The 20,195-nt window shown below is 39.9% G+C and overlaps 2 protein-coding genes across 5 annotated transcripts in view; one reads left to right on the top strand and one right to left on the bottom strand.

Moving 5' to 3' along the window:
• Positions 1-3,270, bottom strand: part of SHLD2 (shieldin complex subunit 2) — a 95,375-nt gene extending 92,105 nt beyond the window's left edge. For all 4 annotated transcript variants that reach the window (XM_024132124.3, XM_024132125.3, XM_055080858.1 and 1 more), the window contains exons 1-2: positions 3,203-3,270; positions 2,084-2,139 (exon numbers count right to left, since the gene is read on the bottom strand). The gene's annotated coding sequence lies outside the window, so the exon portion shown is untranslated. The remainder of the gene's footprint in view (positions 1-2,083; positions 2,140-3,202) is intronic.
• A 369-nt stretch (positions 3,271-3,639) lies between these two features.
• Positions 3,640-20,195, top strand: part of GLUD1 (glutamate dehydrogenase 1) — a 41,233-nt gene continuing 24,677 nt past the window's right edge. Inside the window, exons 1-2 of the mRNA XM_055080939.1 lie at positions 3,640-4,093; positions 19,909-19,989. Of these exons, the coding sequence (XP_054936914.1) occupies positions 3,640-4,093; positions 19,909-19,989 (535 nt within the window). The remainder of the gene's footprint in view (positions 4,094-19,908; positions 19,990-20,195) is intronic.

The following is a 20,195-nucleotide window of genomic DNA, read 5'->3' as shown; positions in this document are numbered from 1 at the left end:
CAAAATGAGTCACCCCTTCACACCAGATAATGAGTGTTGGGGGGCTGGGATGAACTGGGAAATGGGGACTGACATATACACTACTATGTATAAAATAGATAACTAATGAGAACCTACTGTATAGCACAGGGAACTCTACTCAACGCTTTGTGGTGACCTAAATGGGAAGGAAATCTAAAAAAGAGGGGATATATGTATATGTATGACTGATTCACTTTGCTGTACAGCAGAAACTAACACATTGTAAAGCAACTATACTCCAATAAAAATCTGCAAGAAAATAAGTGTTGGGGAGAATACAAAGAAATTAGAATCCTCTGCCTATAGGAATTAAAATGGTCCAGCTTATATGGAAAACAGCTGGGCATCTCCTCAAACGATTAAACACAGACCCAGCAATTCCACTCCAAAGTGCATACCCAACAGAATTGAAAACACCATCCCAACAAAAACTTGTACAAGAACATTCATAATAGCATTATTCACAATACCCCAAAAGTGGAAATAACCAAATGTCCATCAAAGATGAATAGATTAAAAAAGAGGGCTATAGCCATACAATGAACACTATTCAGTCATTAAAAGAAAAGAAATATTGATACATGCTACAACGCGGATGAATCTTTAAAACATACGCTAAGTGAAAGAAGCCAGTCATAAAGAACCATTTTTTTAATTTATTTTTTTTTAACATCTTTATTGGAGTATAATTGCTTTACAATGGTGTGTTAGTTTCTGCTTTATAACAAAGTGAATCAGTTATACATATACATATGTTCCCATATAGAACCATATATTGATTGCATGATTCCAGTTAAACAAAATGTCCAGAACAGACAAATCTAGAGACAGAAAGTAGAAAGTATGTATTACCTTTCCAAATTAAATTATTTTTAAAACAACTATGTTGTTCCTGTATTTATATGCTGTCTCTCTAAATCCTAAAATAATTCTAAAATATTTTTTAAAGCACTTGAAAGCACAAACGCATGCTATGAATCAAAGAGAAAAGACCTGGAATTTTGAAACAGCTAAGGAAAACTCATAAACCTTAAAGGCAGAAAACCAGTTGTCTTTGTTGAATGCTATCAAATGACCAAAAGTCCCTTCAAGTTAAATTCTAGCCTCCTTTTTGTTTTTTTGTTTTGCTTTGTTTTTTAATTTTTATTTTATTTATTTTTTATACAGCAGGTTCTTATTAGTTGTCTATTTTATACATATTAGTGTATACATGTCAACCCCAATCTAGCCTCCTTTTGAACTGAAAATTATTATCAATAAACTTTAATTTGCAAAATATCTGTATATTTTATAAAGCAATCATCAATGTTAAGCTGAAACTCGCTAGACTTTACATCACAGTAAATAATTTTAAACTAAATGCAACAAACACTTAAAAGACTTCTTGGAATAACAGAAATAGCATAACTTGGAGTCAGATACACGGTTTGAATCTTAGCGTGCTATTTACCATCTAGGTGATCATCAACAATTTGCTTGGTCTCTGTGAGCCTCAGTTCACCCTCCAGATAAATCAGGAATTATAATACCTACTTCAGAATGAAAAGAAACATTCCAACTACTTACTAAATGGGAAGGTGGGGGTCAGGACAGTGTTTGGATGATTCCACTCTTTTTTAAAAAGTCTATCTATACAGTTTGAATTTTTTTTACAACTTGTAAATAATTTAAAAACATAATAATTTTAAAAACTAAAAAATCTACTTTAGGGGTTCTTTTAGAGATATTTCGTAAAACATCTACACATAGGAGACTCTCAATTAAAATTTCCTCACTCCTTCCATAGCCTTTCTACCTTCTTGAATTCAGGTGAACAAAACTGGGAAGAAGCAGTTAAGCATTTATTTTTCTGAAGCCTATAGTTATCAAGAAAGAGATAAACAAGGGCAATAAAACTAAGCTTTTAAACCACTTTCCTCAAAACATACCTAAGAATTTAATCTGAAGGGGAAAAATTTCCACGTTTACTGATTGTAATCACTTTATTCTGATACTTTGTTTTTGCCTGTTGTTGTTTTTGCAATATAAAATAATACTATCAAGTGAAAAGGAAATTTAGTACCTTAATCATTTGACCAACAAGACAAATTCAGGATTCAGTCCAGAGAATAGTTATCACTGAAAAACACAATACAAATATAATGACTATCATTTATTTAGCAAATAAGATAATACTAAAAAAAAAAGATTAAAACAAGATAAGCTCCGCCTTTTTTGCTTTGACAGTACACTGAATAGATGAATGTAATTTAGTTGATCTAGGTTATCACCTTATACTGTACAGAATACTGTGAGAATTAAAACATTCTCTTCCATATCCTAATAGATGAATAAAGTGAATGTCAGGAAGCAAAATCGTTTTGCAGGTCAAAAAAGTGCCATTTTTAAATCACAAAAGTACACTGGGACCGCTTAAGCTGGTTATGCGGCCTTTGATAGCTTGTCTTAAAAACTGAGTCATTAGACTTTTACAAGCATCTAATGTATAACTTTAGCATTTCTTATCAAGTATGTGTAAGTACATAATTAAACCCTCATGTCCTTTAACGTTTACAAATCCTATTCTGGACCATTAATACATATACTACTGAGAAACAATATCCGGGAGTATTATTGCATTTCTATAGTGTCCTTGTTTTTAGACTATTTCAAGAACGTATCTCTGAAATGGGGAAGCACATTCAGTAAATTTTAAAAAGATACAACGATTTACAGAACTATTTCATCTCAACCTCATTTAGTGGTTGAATGGAACAAAATTTAAAACTTAAAAGTGGTGAAAGCCAATAGGTAAGGGATTCGCCAGCTCCCAGTCTTTCTCCTTTCCACTTCCTGCAAGCCACTTCAAAACTCCAACTCCGATGACAAGAGTTCTTCGAAGTCCCAGCGGATAAAGCCAAGCTCTTAGCCCGGCCTCCAAACGCTGCTTCTCCGGGCCGCCCCAAGACAGGCGCAGGGGTGACAGGATGGCTGCCCCGCGCCCGGGGGCGCGCGGGCGGAAAGGAGGGACACCCATGACTCATTCACCCTCGGCCCACCGCCAGACCGCACCACCTTCACCCGCGCGCGGCCCCGGCACCGGACTCTCAGCGCCCCCCAGAGGCAGGTAGGCCCCTTCCCCAGGGAGGCCCCCTCCCCCGGCAAAACACCCCCCTGCACGAGGCCCGGGCCGCACACAAACCTGAGACACTTGCTCCCCGCAGATCCCGGAAGCTTGCGGGTCCCTCACCCCGCCCCTCGCCCTGCGAGCATGCGCACCAGGACGGCCCGCGCCTGCGCGCCTCCGAGAGCCCCCGCCGGCGCACGCCGCCGCCCCGGCTGCCTGGGCGGCGCGCGCCCCCTGCCCTGCAATTCACAGGCGACGTTGGCCCACTGCACCCTAAGTCCGTCCTCCCGTTAGGCGGCGAGCGCCGGAGGGGAGGGGACAGCCAGGAAGGCAGGAAGCTGCGGCTTAAAAGGGCAGCCCGCGCCGGGTCTTTCCTCCCTCTGTCCGTCCCCGGGCCTGTGAGAGCGCCTGCCTCCGCGGCCTCCGTCCTGCCGCCATGTACCGGTGCCTGGGTGAAGCGCTGCTGCTGTCCCGCGTCGGGCCCGCCGCCCTAGGCTCGGCGGCCTGCCGCCATGTACCGGTGCCTGGGTGAAGCGCTGCTGCTGTCCCGCGTCGGGCCCGCAGCCCTAGGCTCGGCGGCGGCCGACTCGGCCGCGCTGCTGGGCCGGGCCCGCGGGCAGCCCGCAGCAGCCGCCGCCGCCCCGCAGCCGGGGCTCGCGCCGCCCGGCCAGCGACAGTACAGCGAGGCGGCAGCCGACCGCGAGGACGACCCCAACTTCTTCAAGATGGTGGAGGGCTTCTTCGACCGCGGCGCCAGCATCGTGGAGGACAAGCTGGTGGAGGACCTCAAGACCCGGGAGAGCGAGGAGCAGAAGCGGAACCGCGTGCGTGGGATCCTGCGGATCATCAAGCCCTGCAACCATGTGCTGAGCCTGTCCTTCCCTATCCGGCGCGACGACGGCTCCTGGGAGGTCATCGAGGGCTACCGGGCCCAGCACAGCCAGCACCGCACGCCCTGCAAGGGAGGTGAGTCCCGCGGCCCTGCGCCGCCCCGCCCGGCCTCCGGCCTCCTGCCTCCTGCCTCCGGGTCGCGGCTCAACCCAGCCCCGGCGGGCACTGTCCCCCTCCCACGCTCCCTCCCAGCCCCGGCCTGGGATGTGTCAGGCTCTGGTGGATAGTGAATTTTCCGCCCTATCCCCACCACGTAGTTGGTCCTTCCCCCGCGAGCCGTCATCGCCGGCTTATGCTTGTTGATGCTGTATGCAGAAGACACTGCACCGCTCTTTTGATCCTAGCGACTGTGACAAACAGGGTGGGTCTTGACGGAAATCACTTGTAGAAAAGGAAATGACCAGCCCATCAGATTGTGCCTCTACAAGATTTTGTGGGCTTCTATGACTCAAGCGAACGCAAACCACGAAATAATTATTTTCGGATTTTTTCACTGTTTGTACAACAGTGACAGATGATACAAGAAATACAAAATGAATTGCCTTTTAGGTTTGAAATCCAGAGTTTTACTAACCAAATGAATTTATTAATTATACTTCGATCTTTTATTAAATTACTTTCCTACTCTGGCAGCTTCAGTTTTGCACACAAAAAAAGGTAATACATGAGCAGTGTAACATCTGACAAACACCAGGCATCCTGACAGTAAATCTAAAGGGTGTAGACTGCAGGACGGCCCGCCAGCCAATGGAATGAAATAGCCCTGGGGGTGTGTACTGGTCCAGGCTAGCACCAGATTTGAGCTTGAGGAAAAGATAAAGTGCTTGAAGAAAGGGGATGAGTTGGTTAAAATTTGATAGTCACCAAGTTATCCTGTAGTTTAAATTTTTGAATGTCTGTAGATTTGGCTTCTTCTGCAGTCAGATTGCTTTCTTTGAGCAAATAAAGGCTCCCCCCCGCTACTTTTCCCCCCTTAAAATCGCAGAATGCAGCTTTAATAGTGCTTAAAAGTAACGTGGCAAAACCATTTTTTCTATTAAAAAATTATGTAGAATAAAGGGCCCGAGGAGGTAGAGTCTAGCTGGAGGTTGCTTGGCTAATAAGTACAGAGGATGTTGGGCTAGACCCTTTGTCTCAGTAAATCTGGTCCAGTGTTCTGTTATACCAGCTGACTTCTAAGGATGATTTTTAGAAATCTCTCTAGCAGAAAAATTTGTGCTCTGCTGGCATTCTTAGCCCAGGAACAAAGGTTGCTTCAAACTACAAAGGTAAATGATTTACCTCTACTACTTGCTAAATTTGCATTGACCCCACCCACTTCTAGGACTTAACCTTTAGGGCTTGATTATCCTCTAGCTCTCAGTTTCCTCTTCTAAAACCAACTTTTGAACCACTTTGACCTCTGGTTTCCCTTTCCAGCTCCAGTACTACATAAAACTTACACACTGTCCATCTACAGCGCCTTCTTCCTATCCACTCCCTTATTCTCTAAACCAAGAATACAAGTTCAAGCTCCCAAGAAAAGCAAAGATGTTGGAAGAAGAGGCAAAGTTGGCAGATATTAAATTGCAGTGTTTCTTTAGAATGGACATCAAGTTTATATACTATCTTGTTGGCAGTATTTTCCAGTTGCTTAAAAGGTATGCAGCGAAACCAGTATATTTGTTTTTCTGCAGGATCTGACTTCGTTTCCTTGAAGTTCTTTATATTATTCTGTTCTTTCTATGCCAGGCCCTCTCCTATCATGAGTCACAACTCTACACTCACTAAAGCAACTAAAGTTTGCCCTAATTTGTTAGTCCTCTTCCTATTGCCACAGCAGTTTTATACCAAAATAATAATAAACCTAGCAACAAATTGCATCAGCTATAGAAAGCACTGTTACTGTAACACTTGTTCCTACTAGAATGTAAGATACAATTTCTCTGTTCTGTTTATCCCATTTACAAGAAGGCTTGCTAGTGAAAGCACTACTAAATCCCAGCATATTAACAGAGAAACAGAAGCGAAACTAATAAATAGTAGCAAGCATTGCAAGATAATGTGAAAGAAAATCAGCCTCTATAAGTGATAAATTTATTATCTTAAGAAATTTGAAAGACTTTATGGAGAGAAAAGGATGGTGGAGGATCAGATAGCTATGCAGGCTCTTCAGCTTATTTTGGGAGTGCTTAAGATAATGAACCGGATACTAAATAGATGATCAGCAAAATGGGGGTACTGTAGACATCCATGCTTTGCTTTCATGACACTCTGGGATTTTCCTACCCATTTATCACCCCCACCTTGTTGCAAAGAATGTATATTCCAAGAGGGACTTATTTTCAGTGGGTTTTTTCCCCTCTAATTAAACAGTACAAGAAAGTCTGTTAACTTCCTTGGTCTCACCCTAGTTTTAGAAATATAGCATATATTAGGTGACTGAGATTTTTTTAAATGCTTTGGATAAGCTATGTGAACTTAACCTCCTAAGCACACTTTTCTCTCCCCATCCTAACTCAACTGCCTTCTTGACCAGCTTCTTTGGGTTGGGGGGGGACCCTTGTCTGCTCTTTATCATCCTTTTCCCAACCCTCAGCTTTCTAATCTTTCATCAAGAGCAACCTTTTACCTGAGTTTTCCAACATAAAATTCTCAAGGTTGTAGCAAAGCAAGAATCTAATTTATAATATGGGTAAGGGAAACAGGTGGTTTTAAGACCTAAGGGTGGCTGATGTGTACTTTATACTGAGTATATATTTAATAAGTAAATATTTAATAATACTGTGTTTGTGCTTCTCTTTTCCCACATAACCATATTTAAATGAACGCAATAGATTTGCATCTGTTAAGGATTTGCAAAAGAGTGAGCTTCATGCTCTGAAAGGAAGTTTTAAGGGAGGCCTTAAAAATATTTTCAGCAAAGATGAACCTTGTGGGCATTTGCTTTAAGAAGACTTTCAAAGGTTCTTATGTGTTTGAAAACATTATCAGTGATTATTCCTGTTAACTTTTTCAGAATAAATTCTCTGTATTTTATTGGCCCTGGTTCGACCTGAGATTAATATACCTTTTTAGAAGGAAATTTATTATTTAACTCATTGGGAGAGAAGTAGAGAGATTGATGATAGCAATTCGTTGATGTAGGAGTCAATTTACTTTCTATTCCCTCCTGTCCTCCCACCCTCCACCCCCTCAGGTCTTCAGATTAAAAATGTTGAGTCCAAATTTCCTGTGACTGATTTTTCCTCTTAGAACTTTCTAAAATTATCATTTAAATAAAGTTGATGGAATCCTGATGCACTGACCTAAATCTTTCATTTAACTGCAAATATCAGTACCCCCCTCCCCCCCAAAAAAGTATACCTTATGTTAACCCATTGACTTGTTTTTAAGAGCCAAAATGCAAAAAAAGAAACAGTAGGAGGTAGATGGTCTTTGTTCTTGTCTTTGGGCAGCTGGATACCGGGGTTGGGGGCAGGGCAGCCAGCTAAGGGTTGGAGTCAGTGCAGTATTGAACTCCCCCTGGGCCTTTGGGATCTAAGTTTGTGGTAAATGGTAGTGCTTTTTGAGAAAACACTAGAAAGTACTGATACTGTGGTTTTTGTTTGTTTGTTTAACATCTTTATTGGAGTATAATTGCTTTACAATGGTGTGTTAGTTTCTGCTTTATAACAAAGTGAATCAGTTATACATATACATATGTTCCCATATCTCTTCCCTCTTGCGTCTTCCTCCCTCCCACCCCTCTAGGTGGTCACAAAGCACCGAGCTGATCTCCCTGTGCTATGCAGCTGCTTCCCACTAGCTCCCCATATCCTCAAGTCCATTCTCTAGTAGGTCTTTGATACTGTTTTTAAATGAGACATCCTGTGCTTTCACTGGAAAAAAAAAATGTTTCGTACTTATTTCTCCTATGCTGAATTGACAACCATCAAAACGGGTAACTTTGAATAAATTCACACTATCTAATATTTTTAGAATGTGAGTATGTGTCTACATCTGCTGCCACAAGGTAAATGTAGTCTTTGTATATAAATTTAACTCAACCTGGAAGTTCAGTTAGAACACAGGTAGTTAAGGTCTTCTACCCTCTAGCCCTTAGCCCTGAGTTATTGTTGTTTTTAATACTTTTTTAGTTAAATATGAATTGCATTGCTGTTATAAAGGTCTTCTTATTTCATGGGAGCCAAATGCCCTCCCCGAAAATACTAGGGAATGAAGAGCTACGATAATGGTGGAGACCTGTAAGCCAGGTTGTCCTCAGTCTTCCTGTCACTTTGTGTGAATCCCCTCTAGCTAGTTTGCTTTGGCAGTAAAAACCCCATATGCAGGAAGACAAACACTTACTGCTCACTTAATATGCAAAGGACACTTTTCAGGAATTGGGGCATCAAAAATTGGAGGACAAACACCAGTAGTATGTATCAAACTCCAGATAAACTGACAATGTTTAAATTTCTAAGAAATGACTTAGATTTTATAACTTATACAGTGGGAAGAAACTAGGTTTAGATTGTTGGTGATAATTTAGATTGCTTAGGAAAATTGTTACTTATCCAATTATGTTAAAGATATTGAGGGCTTTGCCAACAACCAATAATAATTAGGTTGTTATAATATAAATAAAGGAAAAAACCTTTAATATCACTTTAATGAAGCACATTGATTCATAAATGGCCCATAATTGCTCTACCCAACAAACCCCTGTTAAAATACATACGTATGACTCAAATGTTCTAATAATAGTGAAAGTTATAAAATGAAGCAGCTCTACTCCCAATCCTTTCCTACAAGATAACGGTGAACAGTCTTAAGTCCACAGCTATTATCTAAAACTGACCTAGCTATCCAGATGAATCGGTGTTTTCCCCTTTCCAGAGGCAGAAATTAATGCAGATTGAAGTACTCTCTATCAAGACTGAAGTGTTAATGTATGAAATACTACTGATAAAGGCAGGAAAGGTTTTATGAAGGGCAAGAAGACAATCTGGGAGAGGGCTGCTCAAGACATTTTTAGCTTTCAAAAGGCAGCTGTACCTGGGAGAGTCTGCCTTCACAAAGGTCAACTGGCAAAACAAGGGATAGCAATAATAGCATTTATTGAGCTCTTACGTGTACACCAGGCATTTTGCTAAGAGCTTTTCGTGCATCACTGCTTTGATTCCTCAGAACAACCTCATGAATGCACTGCTGACCCAGATTTTCGGATGCAGATACTAAGGCTGAAGAGTGAGGTCTCCCTTGGCAGGGTTACACAGCAGTAAGTAGTAGCGTTGGGTTCAGGCTCCAGCCGTCTGATTCCAGCACCCACCTTCTTAGTCATTGTCTGGATTTATTCATGTAAAAAGTTACAAATTGTATCACGGGGTAAGCACTGATTGAGAATCATGTCATGCCATCAACACAATGATTCCTACTACTTTGGATCGTTTGATATTTGTTAATAGCTATTAGAAGACCTAACTTCTTGCTAGAAAATAAATGCGTTCACAGGTGATGTCTTTACCAGTCCCTTTTTGTAATTACTTAGGCAATGAAGGAACATTTTAAAGAGTTTTCCATTGAAAGAGGTTTCAAGAGCTTTGGTGTTTAAACAGTTTATGTCGGCCAGAAAAACTCATTTCTCCACCAGAGTGTTATTTCATGTATCTTTATGGGTCTTCAGTGTGATAATTTTTTTAGCACTTTGCAATATGTTTATTCTTTAGAGTTAGTCAAAATTTATTACTACTACTCAGGTCACTAATTTTTAAATGGCTTTCTTCTGGGTGTCTCTTCCTAAAAACTAAGAAAAGCCTTTGTTTATCATGAATTGCTATTCTCTTGATTGTTCTTGGAAAAGGCTGTTAGGCCTTCTAATTTTTCTAAATTGCTGCTTGGCTAGAGGAAAATGTGAAAGATGACACAAATGAAAATTATAAAGGTTGATTTTCCTTTCCTGGAACCAGTCAATAAGTGACACAGTTGGAAGCACACTGGGTAATATGTTACTGCAATAGGAGTTCAAGGAAGATGCCCGGGAAAGACCATCTTGATTTGGAAGTAGGGAAGGCTGGTTAGGAGTTAGACTGGGGAAAGATCATTTCAGATAGAGATGTCGTAGAGGGGGTGGCATCAGCTCAGGCAGGAGGTGGGACTGTGTGTTGGGGTCATGAGGACAGAATATGTTTGTAAATAGTGAAAAGTAAGGTTTTATGGAATAATAAATATTTATGTGGTCTCTGCCCGCAGTTCCTAATACAGAGCTCCTAAAATCCTTGTAATTTCCTTAGTGATAGGGTTTCTGAGAGTATCCATTGTTCTAATATTTGGCCTTTGACTCCAGTTGCTGACACAGAGCCCCTGAAACCCTTGTAATTTCCTGAGTTATGGGGGGCGGTAGGAGCATCCTATACAGAGTTCCTAAATCCCTTGGAATTTCCTGGGTGATAAGAGCACCTTTTGTTCTAATGAGGCAACTCTTGATGGGCTCCTGGTTAGCTTCAGGATTCCCCTACAGGTAGAATATATGGAATGGGGAGTCAAAGATTTAACTCTCATCTGAGACACTGGTAGAAAAACTGGTATCAGGGAAAGAAGCGTTACTAGGAAAGAGGATTGAATTTTGAAAATAAAGGAAATCTGGTGTAAAATGATCCTTAGGAAAAATGGAGATACAGGCGTATGTTTTTCTCAATCTTACCCCTGCAAAAAAAAGTGTGGTGCCCGTCCCTACCTTGTCTCCCATATCCCTATAATTCTTCTCGTCCTCTCTTAAGATCCCTCTCAGATATCACCTAGACTTGTAAATAATAGATATGAAACTAGATATCTGAAATTTTGAGACTTTACCTCTTTGAACCTTTTTATAACAAATTGTTGTCTTTTACTAAGTGTTATCCACTTTATATTCATCAATTTTACTAACATCATTTCCAGGACCTGTTTGGTATGAAGATATGACTAAGCTTAGTGTTATTATCAGAATAAGGAATCTTTAAACAAAAATTAACAGAATACCCCTTTTAATTCATATTCTTTCCTCCATCCATCGGGCAGTAAGTTAAATACTTAAACACAAAACAGCTCTGTGTTCTATAGATATGTATGTACATAAATGCAGGGAAATGACTTGGAAGGTTATGTATACATTTAAGTTGCCAAGAATAGTCACCCCTAAGGACTGGGGTCATAAGTGGTAATCAGGAGACATCAGCTTTTTCTGTATTTGAACTTTGAAAACGTGCGTATGTGTTACATAATTTTGAAATTTTAATGGAAAGAAGAAATATATTTTTCATTTGGTTTTTCCAACAGCAGCTAAACATTTGCTTCCCAGAGAGCTTAGTTTTGTCTTTTCAAAATGCTTAAAATAAAGATTTTGATAATGGGTTAAGACTGTAAAGTGTTTGTTCCCTGCCTCTTAACACGGAACAGTACATGGATACTGTCAAGCAATCCTTAGTTCCTGTACTAAATGCTCCTTCCTGGAGCTGAAGGAATTTTTGTGAGACTTCTAGTATTTTACATGGTCATTACTTGCTGGTGGGTAGGTACTGGTTCCTCACTGCTTCTTTCCCTCCTCTCCTCATTTTTAATTAAGTTATGCTCTTCTATTGTGAGTTAGGGAATATTAAGTGAGAAAATAGGTTCTAATGAGTAAATGGCAAGTGTATTAGTGCATGAATTTTAAGAGTTCTAAGTCCTCTTTGCCTTTCTGGGGTTCTGTACTTGTGGTAGAACTCTTGGTTATTGAGTAAATAGTTTCTGAAAAGAGACAATACAGTTAGAAATTGAATTTCTGGTCAGTAAATCAAACCCTGTTAAAAGATCCAGGTTCAAGTAACTTTTAAAACCCTATTTGAATTTTCATGAATGTGTTCAGTTAATGATTCATCATAAAAAACAATGGTGACTTAGTCGCTAGGAGCTTTTTTGTATGTTTTTGGGTTTGAGTCAGCTAGCAAAAGGGAGAAAAATTCAAGCTACTCAGTTGTGTTTTTCACTGCATCTTTTTCAAAATAATCAGCTGGTGTGTTTTCTTTATCACCATAGCAACTTAGTCAGTTTTTGCTTTTGATTTTTTTTTTCCTCCTAGAAAAACTTACTGTACACCAATCTTAGGCTCTTGAGGGTAGTAAGGAAAATATTTGGGAATTAAGTTAAAAGGCTGAGAAATGTTTTGTGCTGTGTATAGTTTGCAGAGGTCTGCATTTCATTAATGTTCTTTTGAAACATCTGATTACCAGTTAGCTCAAAATAACTATATGTTAAGTTAATTTATCTGGAGAATCAAAGGTATGATTTCAAAGTTCTATCACCAACCTTTCCTCCAACTTTACCAAGTTTGATAAATAATAAACATTGTCATGGGTGGTGTTTCTTTAGTTTCCTCTGGTGAACTGAAAGCACAGATTACTCTTTCAGCTGTGGTCCTTGATTTTAGACCCCGTTTCTTTCTTTTCTTTTTTAATTTTTATTTTATATTGGAGTATAACTGATTTACAATGTTGTGTTAGTTTCAGGTGTACAGCAAAGTGATTCAGTTATACATATACATATTTCTGTTCTTTTTCAGATTCTTTCCCAGATAGGTTATTACAGAGTATTGAGTAGTGTGTAAATGTTAATCCCAACCTCCTAACTTATTCCTCCCCACCAGACCCCATTTATAATGACATCAGACCTGTGGTCCACATCTGTATAATCACCCAGTTGCCTTTCGAGTGTACCCAGCCATGGACCCGTGCTTTCCATTGGAAGCATCTACCTCCATTATTCATCTGTTGTTCAAAGATCCTGTTGATCTCTTCCCAAACAGTAGCAATGCTAGTGTCAGCGTAGGCTCTAAGACTTCAGGACACCAAAAAACTATAATATACTTTTCTCCATTTTTGTAATAAAAGTTGTTCCTTCTGTTTCCATCCCTGTGCCCCATCCAGTCCCTGTTGGTCTTGCTCACCTTTAGCCTTCTGTGTCACAGAAAAGAGGGAAAGAAAGGCTTGGTTTTATAAAAAGTGAGAATATTCATACTGCAAATAAGGTCCTTCTTGCTTCATTTTGGTTTAAAATGCTTTAAGTTTTTTTGGTTTTCTTTTATGCATTTGGGTATTTGGCTTTATTGAATGACTTTGTCTTCATACTTACTATTCTTTATATACAGTAGGCATTCAAAAATGCTAGGTTTTCCCCTTCTTTCAGAACTTCAAAGTATACGTCACATCATTTTGTCCTTCATGTACACCAATTATGCTAATATCTCCTGATCCACTGAATTTACAAATTTATTGGAGAATATTGTCTTTTTTGCAGTCATATTCGTAGCATTCATTAGAATGTGGTAAAGAATTTTCAGGTGGCAGTATATTTTTAGTAATTATCTTCGGTTTCCACTCCCAGAGGAAGAAGAGTAACTAGCCTTCCCTTGGGTGTGGGTAATTCCTGTCTTACTGGAGTCTGTACTAGTATATCTGCCAAATTCCACACGTAAAAACATTCACGTATCACTAATTAGAAAGTTAAAAATGAAAGCATATGTCTTCTTTAGCCCAGGCATCCCGTGCATTCATTTCTAGGTCTCTCACCCTTATCAGTTCCAGGGCTTATTCCCCTGACTCCACTACTTTCCTTATAGTGGTCCCTTGCCTCAGTTCACTAGAAGTCTTCATTGGTTCCTAGCCTGCAGAAAATGCCTGTAGAGTGAGGTGATTGGTGTAACTACTGCTCTTCAGTGTCTTGCAGTTGAGCTGTCTAAATGGGTGTGGCTAGGAAAGAAAATTTCACTTTACAAACAGGAATTCCTGGGTGCCATCCAGTGGAAACATGTTTTTTGTTACATGCAGTTTCTGACTCATATCATTCCAGGACTTCTGCAATAAAATAGACTTTGTTTACACTGTTTTGTAGAAGGAGGGGCCTGGTTTCTAATGAGCATTTAAGTCTAGAACATTAGGATTGCTGTCTGGTTTATGAATGTTAGTATTTCAAGCTGTTTTTCGTTTCCCACTGAATGTGTTAGTTATAAGCACTGGGTAAGGGAAAGTAACTTTTCCCCCACTTAAGAAAGCAAGGAAAATTAATGTAACTTAGTGACTATTTCCATAGACTCTAAAAGCACAGTGAAAGAAGTCCTTCAACGGTAATAGGAAAAATGCTGATTCTTAATAGAGCACTATTTTACCACCTCCATGAATTTGTCTTGAGAAGTAATAAAATCAAAGTTTATTGAGCTGTTTGTTTAAAATCCTATCCATTTAAACTTTTTAAAAACTACATTTCTTTGTTATTTGCCACTACTTTGCAATACTTATAATAGCAGTGAAAATAGTTGAGATTGAAGTATTGACTACATGTAGACACTGTGCCAGCTGCCTCAAACACATTATCCCAAGCAATTCTGGCATGAAGCCTAAGAGCATTGTTTGCACCTCCCCAGGTGAGCAAGTGCAGATGCCCACAGCAGTTGCTATTGGGATGAATTCACTTAGTTAGGAAATGCTGGGCACTGCACCCAACCCAGCTCCCTGACCTAGCATAGTTTCCACTAAATAATATGCCTATTCACTAAGTGACAATTTGTATAAACACATTTTAGTATTTAAACAATTTTTTAACTTAACCAAGGAGATAAAAGACCTATACTCTGAAAACTTAAAGACATTATTGAAGGAAATTGAAGATGCAAAGAAATGGAAAAATATTCTGTGTTCATAGATAGGAAGAATTCATAATAGTAAAATGTCTGTACTACTCAAAGCAATCAACAGGTTTTATGAAATCCCTATCAAAATCTCATAACAGGACTTCCCTGGTGGCGCAGTGGTTAAGAATCCACCTGCCAGTGCAGGGGACACGGGTTTGAGCCCTGGTCCAGGAAGATTCAACATGCTGCAGAGCAACTAAGCCTGTGCGCCACAACTACTGAGCCTGCGCTCTAGAGCCCACAAGCCACAGCTGCCGAGCCCATGTGCCACAACTACCTAAGCCTGCGCACCTAGAGCCTGTGCTCCACAACAAGAGAAGCCACCGCAATGAGAAGCCCACACACCACAATGAAGAGTAGCCCCCGCTCGACGCAACTAGAGAAAAGCCCGTGTGCAGCAATGAAGACCCAAGGCAGCCAAAAATTTTTTTTTTAATCTCATAACAATTTTTCACAGAACTAGAACAAATAATCCTAAAATTTATATGGAACCACAAAAGATCCTGAATAGCCAAAACATTCTTGAGAAAAAAGAACAAAGCTGGAGGAATCATGCTCCCTGACTTCGACTGTACTACAAAGCTACAGTAATTAAAACAGTATAGTACTTACACAAAAACAGACACATTGATCAATGGAACAGAATAGAGAGCCATAAATAAACCCACACACTTATGGTCAATTAATCTACAACAAAGGAGGCAAGAATATACAGTTGAGAAAAGATAGTCTTTTCAATAAGTGGTGCCGGGAAAACTGGGCAGCTACATGTAAAAGGATGAAATGAGAACATTTTCTCACGCTATACAAAATAAACTCAATGGATTATACAAAAATAAACTCAATGGATTAAAGACCTAAAGGTAAGACCAGAAACCATAAAACTTTTAGAAGAAAACATAGGCAGAACACTCTTTGACATAAATCATAGCAATATTTTTTTGGATCTGTCTCCTAAGGCAAAGGAAACAAGCAAAAATAAACAAATGGGACCTAATTAAACTGTAAAGTGTTTGCATAGCAAAGGAAACCATAGACAAAATTAAAAGACAACCTACCGAGTGGGAGAAAATATTCGCAAATGGTATGACTGATAAGGGGTTAAATATCCAAAATATATAAACACCTCATACAACTCAATACCAGAAAAACAACCTGATTAAAAAATGGACAGAAGACCAAAAATAACAAATGTTGGTGAGGATGTAGAGAAAAGGGAACGTTAGTAGAGTTGGTGGGAGTGTATAAAATTGGTGCAGCCAATTTATGGAAAACTGTGGCGGTTCCTCGAAAGAAGTAAAGATAGACCTACCATAGGATCCAGCAGTTCCATTCCTGGGTATATATCTGAAGAAAATGAAAATACTAATTCAAAAAGATACATGCGGGCTTCCCTGGTGGCGCGGTGATTGAGAGTCCGCCTGCCGATGCAGGGGACGTGGGTTCATGCCCCGGTCCGGGAAGATCCCACATGCCATGGAGCGGCTGGGCCTGTGAGCCATGGCCGCTGAGCCTGTGCGTCCGGAGCCTGTGCTCCGCAACGGGAGAGTCCACAACAGTGAGAGGCCTGCGTACTGCAAAAAAAAAAAAGATACATACACCATCTCAGTGTTCAGAGCAGCATTACTTGCAATAGCCAAGATATGGAAGCACTCTAAGTGTCCAACAAATGAGCAGATAAAGATATATATATATATATAATTTTTATATATTCTATATATGTTATGTATATAAATACATATAATATAAAAATGAATGCTACTCAGCCCTAAAAAAGAATGAAATTTTGCTGTTTGCAACCACATGAATGGACCTGGAAGGTATCATGCTTAGTAAAATAAATAAGAGAAAGACAAATACTGTATGTTATCACTCATATGTAGAATCTAAAAAATAAATAGGGACTTCCCTGGTGGCACAGTTGGGAATCCGCCTGCCAATGCGGGGGACACGGGTTCGATAAATTAATTAATTTTTAAAAAATAAAATAAAATAAATTTTCATAATAAATGGATAAATTTCACAAAACGAAACATATTCATAGATATAGAGAACAATAGTGGTTACCAGGAGGGAGGGGCAAGATAGGGGCAGGGGATTAAGAGGTACAAACTACTGTGTATAAAATAAGCTACAAGGATATATTGTACAGCACAGGGAATATAGCCAACAGTTTATAATAACTTTTTGTGTTTTGGCTGCATTGGGTCTTTGTTGCTGCACACGGGCTTTCTCTAGTTGCAGCAAGCAGGGGCTACCCATTGTTGCTGTGCTCGGGCTTCTCACTGCGATGGCTTCTCTTGTTGCGGAGCACGGGCTCTAGGTGTGTGGGCTTCAGTAGTTGTGGAACACGGGCTCAGTAGTTGTAGCCCTCGGGCTCTAGAGTGCAGGCTTAGTAGTTGTGGCGCACAGGCTTAGTTGCTCCGCGGCATGTGTGATCTTCCCGGACCAGGCCTCAAACCCATGTCCCCTGCTTTGGCAGGAGGATTCTTAACCACTGCGCCACCAGGGAAGTCCCTGTAATAACTTTAAATGGAGTATAATCTATAAAAGTAGTGAATTACTATGTTGTATACCTGAATACTTCAATTTAAAATTTTTTTAATTAAGTTACCCATTTTTTGTTTGTTTGTTTGTTTGTTTTGCGGTACGCGGGCCTCTCACTGTTGTGGCCTCTCCCGTTGCGGAGCATAGGCTCAGCGGCCATGGCTCACGGCCCTAGCCACTCCGCGTCATGTGGGATCTTCCCGGACCGGGGCATGAACCCGTGTCCCCTGCATCGGCAGGCGGACTCAACCACTGCTCCACCAGGGAAGCCCAAGTTACCCGTTTACAAATACCGTATGCTAACACATATATATATGGAATCTAAAAAGAATAAAGATAGAGAACTACTAGAGAATGGACTTGAGGATATGGGGAGGGGGAAGGGTAGGCTGTGACAAAGTGAGAGAGTGGCATGGACATATATACACTACCAAACATAAAATAGATAGCTAGTGGGAAGCAGCTGCATTAGCACAGGGAGATCAGACCACCTAGAGAGGTGGGATAGGAAGGGTGGGAGGGAGGGAGACGTAAGAGGGAAGAGATATGGGAACATATGTATAACTGATTCACTTTGTTATAAAGCAGAAATTAACACACCATTGTAAAGCAATTATACTCCAATAAAGTTGTTAAAAGAATTTTTTTTAATTAAATTTTTTAATTAAGCAATTTTTGTTGAAACCAGTGTTTGGTCTTAATATTACTTACAAATTTTGGATTTTTTTTTTTCTGGAATAGTTTTTAGGACCTGGTACTTTTGCTTTTTAGTGCTTTTTATTCCTTCCATAATATGCACAGGCACTGACTTACATGTATGTCAAAATTTTAACATGGATTCTGTCTTTCTACCTTAAGTTTTAAGAGTCAAGAAATAGTCATATTTATTCCACATGTATTTGAGTGCCTAATACACGCAAATTTTCTGTGTTCGGCACCAAGAATTAGTAGACAAAAGAAAGTCTGTCTTCATGGTGCTAATTTGCTGGGGTGGGGGTGGGTGGTGGTGGAAGCTGGAGAGTAAACAAACATAAAGTCAATTTAAAGTAAATAGGGGCTGGAGAGTGGGGATGAGGAAGAAGTGCTATTTTAAATTATTTTAAAAGGGGTGGTCAGGGAGGGCCTCTCAGAATGAAGAAAGTTTTTAATAAAGACCTGAACAAAATGAGGAAGCAAGCTTATAGCAACAGGTATCTGCTATATGCAAAAAAAAACCCTGTCATTTCTCATTCTAAAATTTTAATAATAATTTATTCCACAAATAATCTGAGAACCCATTATATGCAAGATACAGTTTTCTAAGAGCTTGCTTTTCTAAATATATTCATTTTATTTTTCTGATAGGACAAAGAAATATGTTGTTTCAGAATTTGCTCTTTATGATCATATACCGACAGATGAAATTCTCTTGAAACGTGTCGTTTATGTTTAGATAGGTGTTTTCTGAAACATCCAAGAAGCCAGCTTTTTTAAATGACTAAGGGAGTTTTCTCAAACTGCCGGTCCATGAGAATACTGTGTATTTCTATCGGAAAAACTTTTATTCCCAGAATCCTTTAAGAGGTGTCCCTGGGCCCCCATACTTGTGACTCAGTGTCAGGGAGCCCCAAGCAGTGTGCAAACATCAGCCTCACTCAGGCCTTCTTCCTTGGGGTTGAGAAGCAGTGGACTGAAAGGATGAGTGGTGCCTTAACCCTGCAAAACTTGTAAGGGATATTGACTAAGACCCCCAAAACCAAAGTAGTGGGCATAGCCGCTTTCTGTGTCCCCTCTACCAAACATCTAGTTTGGTAGAGGATTGGGGGCATTAAGACTCCGAGTTGCCTGTCTGCTAGGCTACCTCCCATCCTTATAGAAGAGTGAAGGGAATTGCTCATTTCCAGGAAGGAGAGATGACTTTGTCAAGCTTCTCATTTCTTGGTTGAAAGAGGCTGGCAGTGGGTATAGGGAGTTACAGGTAAGGATTTCTTTGGTTATACCCCACTGAAGCCAAAACCTCTATTTAGACATCTGATATTCAAGTTGAAACTGTCAAGCCTGTTAACTATCCATTTGCCAATAGCAAAATTCTTGAACTCTCTGCTACCAAGTCACCTAAAGCAAAAAGTAAAAGAAAGAAAAGCCTCCCTGAAAGTGTAAAAAACATTCATTTGAAGGTAATTTTTGTCTGTGAAATCATATTTACTGTTATTTCCCACTGGGTTATAAGTCCCTGAAGGACAGGGCTACCTTATCTCGAAATCCCCAGAAACCCTACTTGATGCTACTCATACCAGAAAGCAAACACTGAACTTCACCAATCTTATTCTCTTAAATATGAAAATACTTGAATCAAATTCAGTGCTCATTCTGTCGCTGTTTCTGGGTATCTAATTAGCAGCCTTTTTCCTACTGACTCTTTTTTTTTCTGGCCAAGCCATGCAGCATGTGCGATCTTAGTTCCCCAACCAGGGATCGAACCCAAGCCCCCCTGCAGCAGAAGCATGGAATCTTAACCACTGGACCACCAGGAAAGTCCCCCTGTTGACTCTTTAGTCATAAGCTACTTTAGGTGTTCTTGAAAATAACCGTAAAAAGTGTGGACATTTTCAATTTCTAGAATTTTTTTTTCAACATGCCAGAAGGATGTTCTAAATATATCCCCTTCTTTCTCACCCCCCTCTTTTTTTTAAACCACCAGGTATCCGTTACAGCACTGATGTGAGTGTAGATGAAGTAAAAGCTCTGGCTTCTCTGATGACATATAAGTGTGCAGTGGTTGGTAAGTGGTCTCCTTTGCTGCTACCTAATAAGAACTCTTTGGGGAAATATGTTTGCATACAAGGTTACTTTTAAGATGTTAGAGAAATATACCTCATCAGAAGTGGGGGTTTTTTGTTTTTAGGTTGCACAGTTTGACATATCATTTTTCAATTAGTCTTAATTAAGATTTAGTCTTTTTTTTTTTAATGGAGAACTTTATAGGAA

The sequence above is a fragment of the Physeter macrocephalus genome, chromosome 20, assembly GCF_002837175.3.
Source record: "Physeter macrocephalus isolate SW-GA chromosome 20, ASM283717v5, whole genome shotgun sequence".
NCBI classification, from domain to species: domain Eukaryota; kingdom Metazoa; phylum Chordata; class Mammalia; order Artiodactyla; family Physeteridae; genus Physeter; species Physeter macrocephalus.
This window is presented reverse-complemented; position numbering and strand designations above follow the sequence as displayed.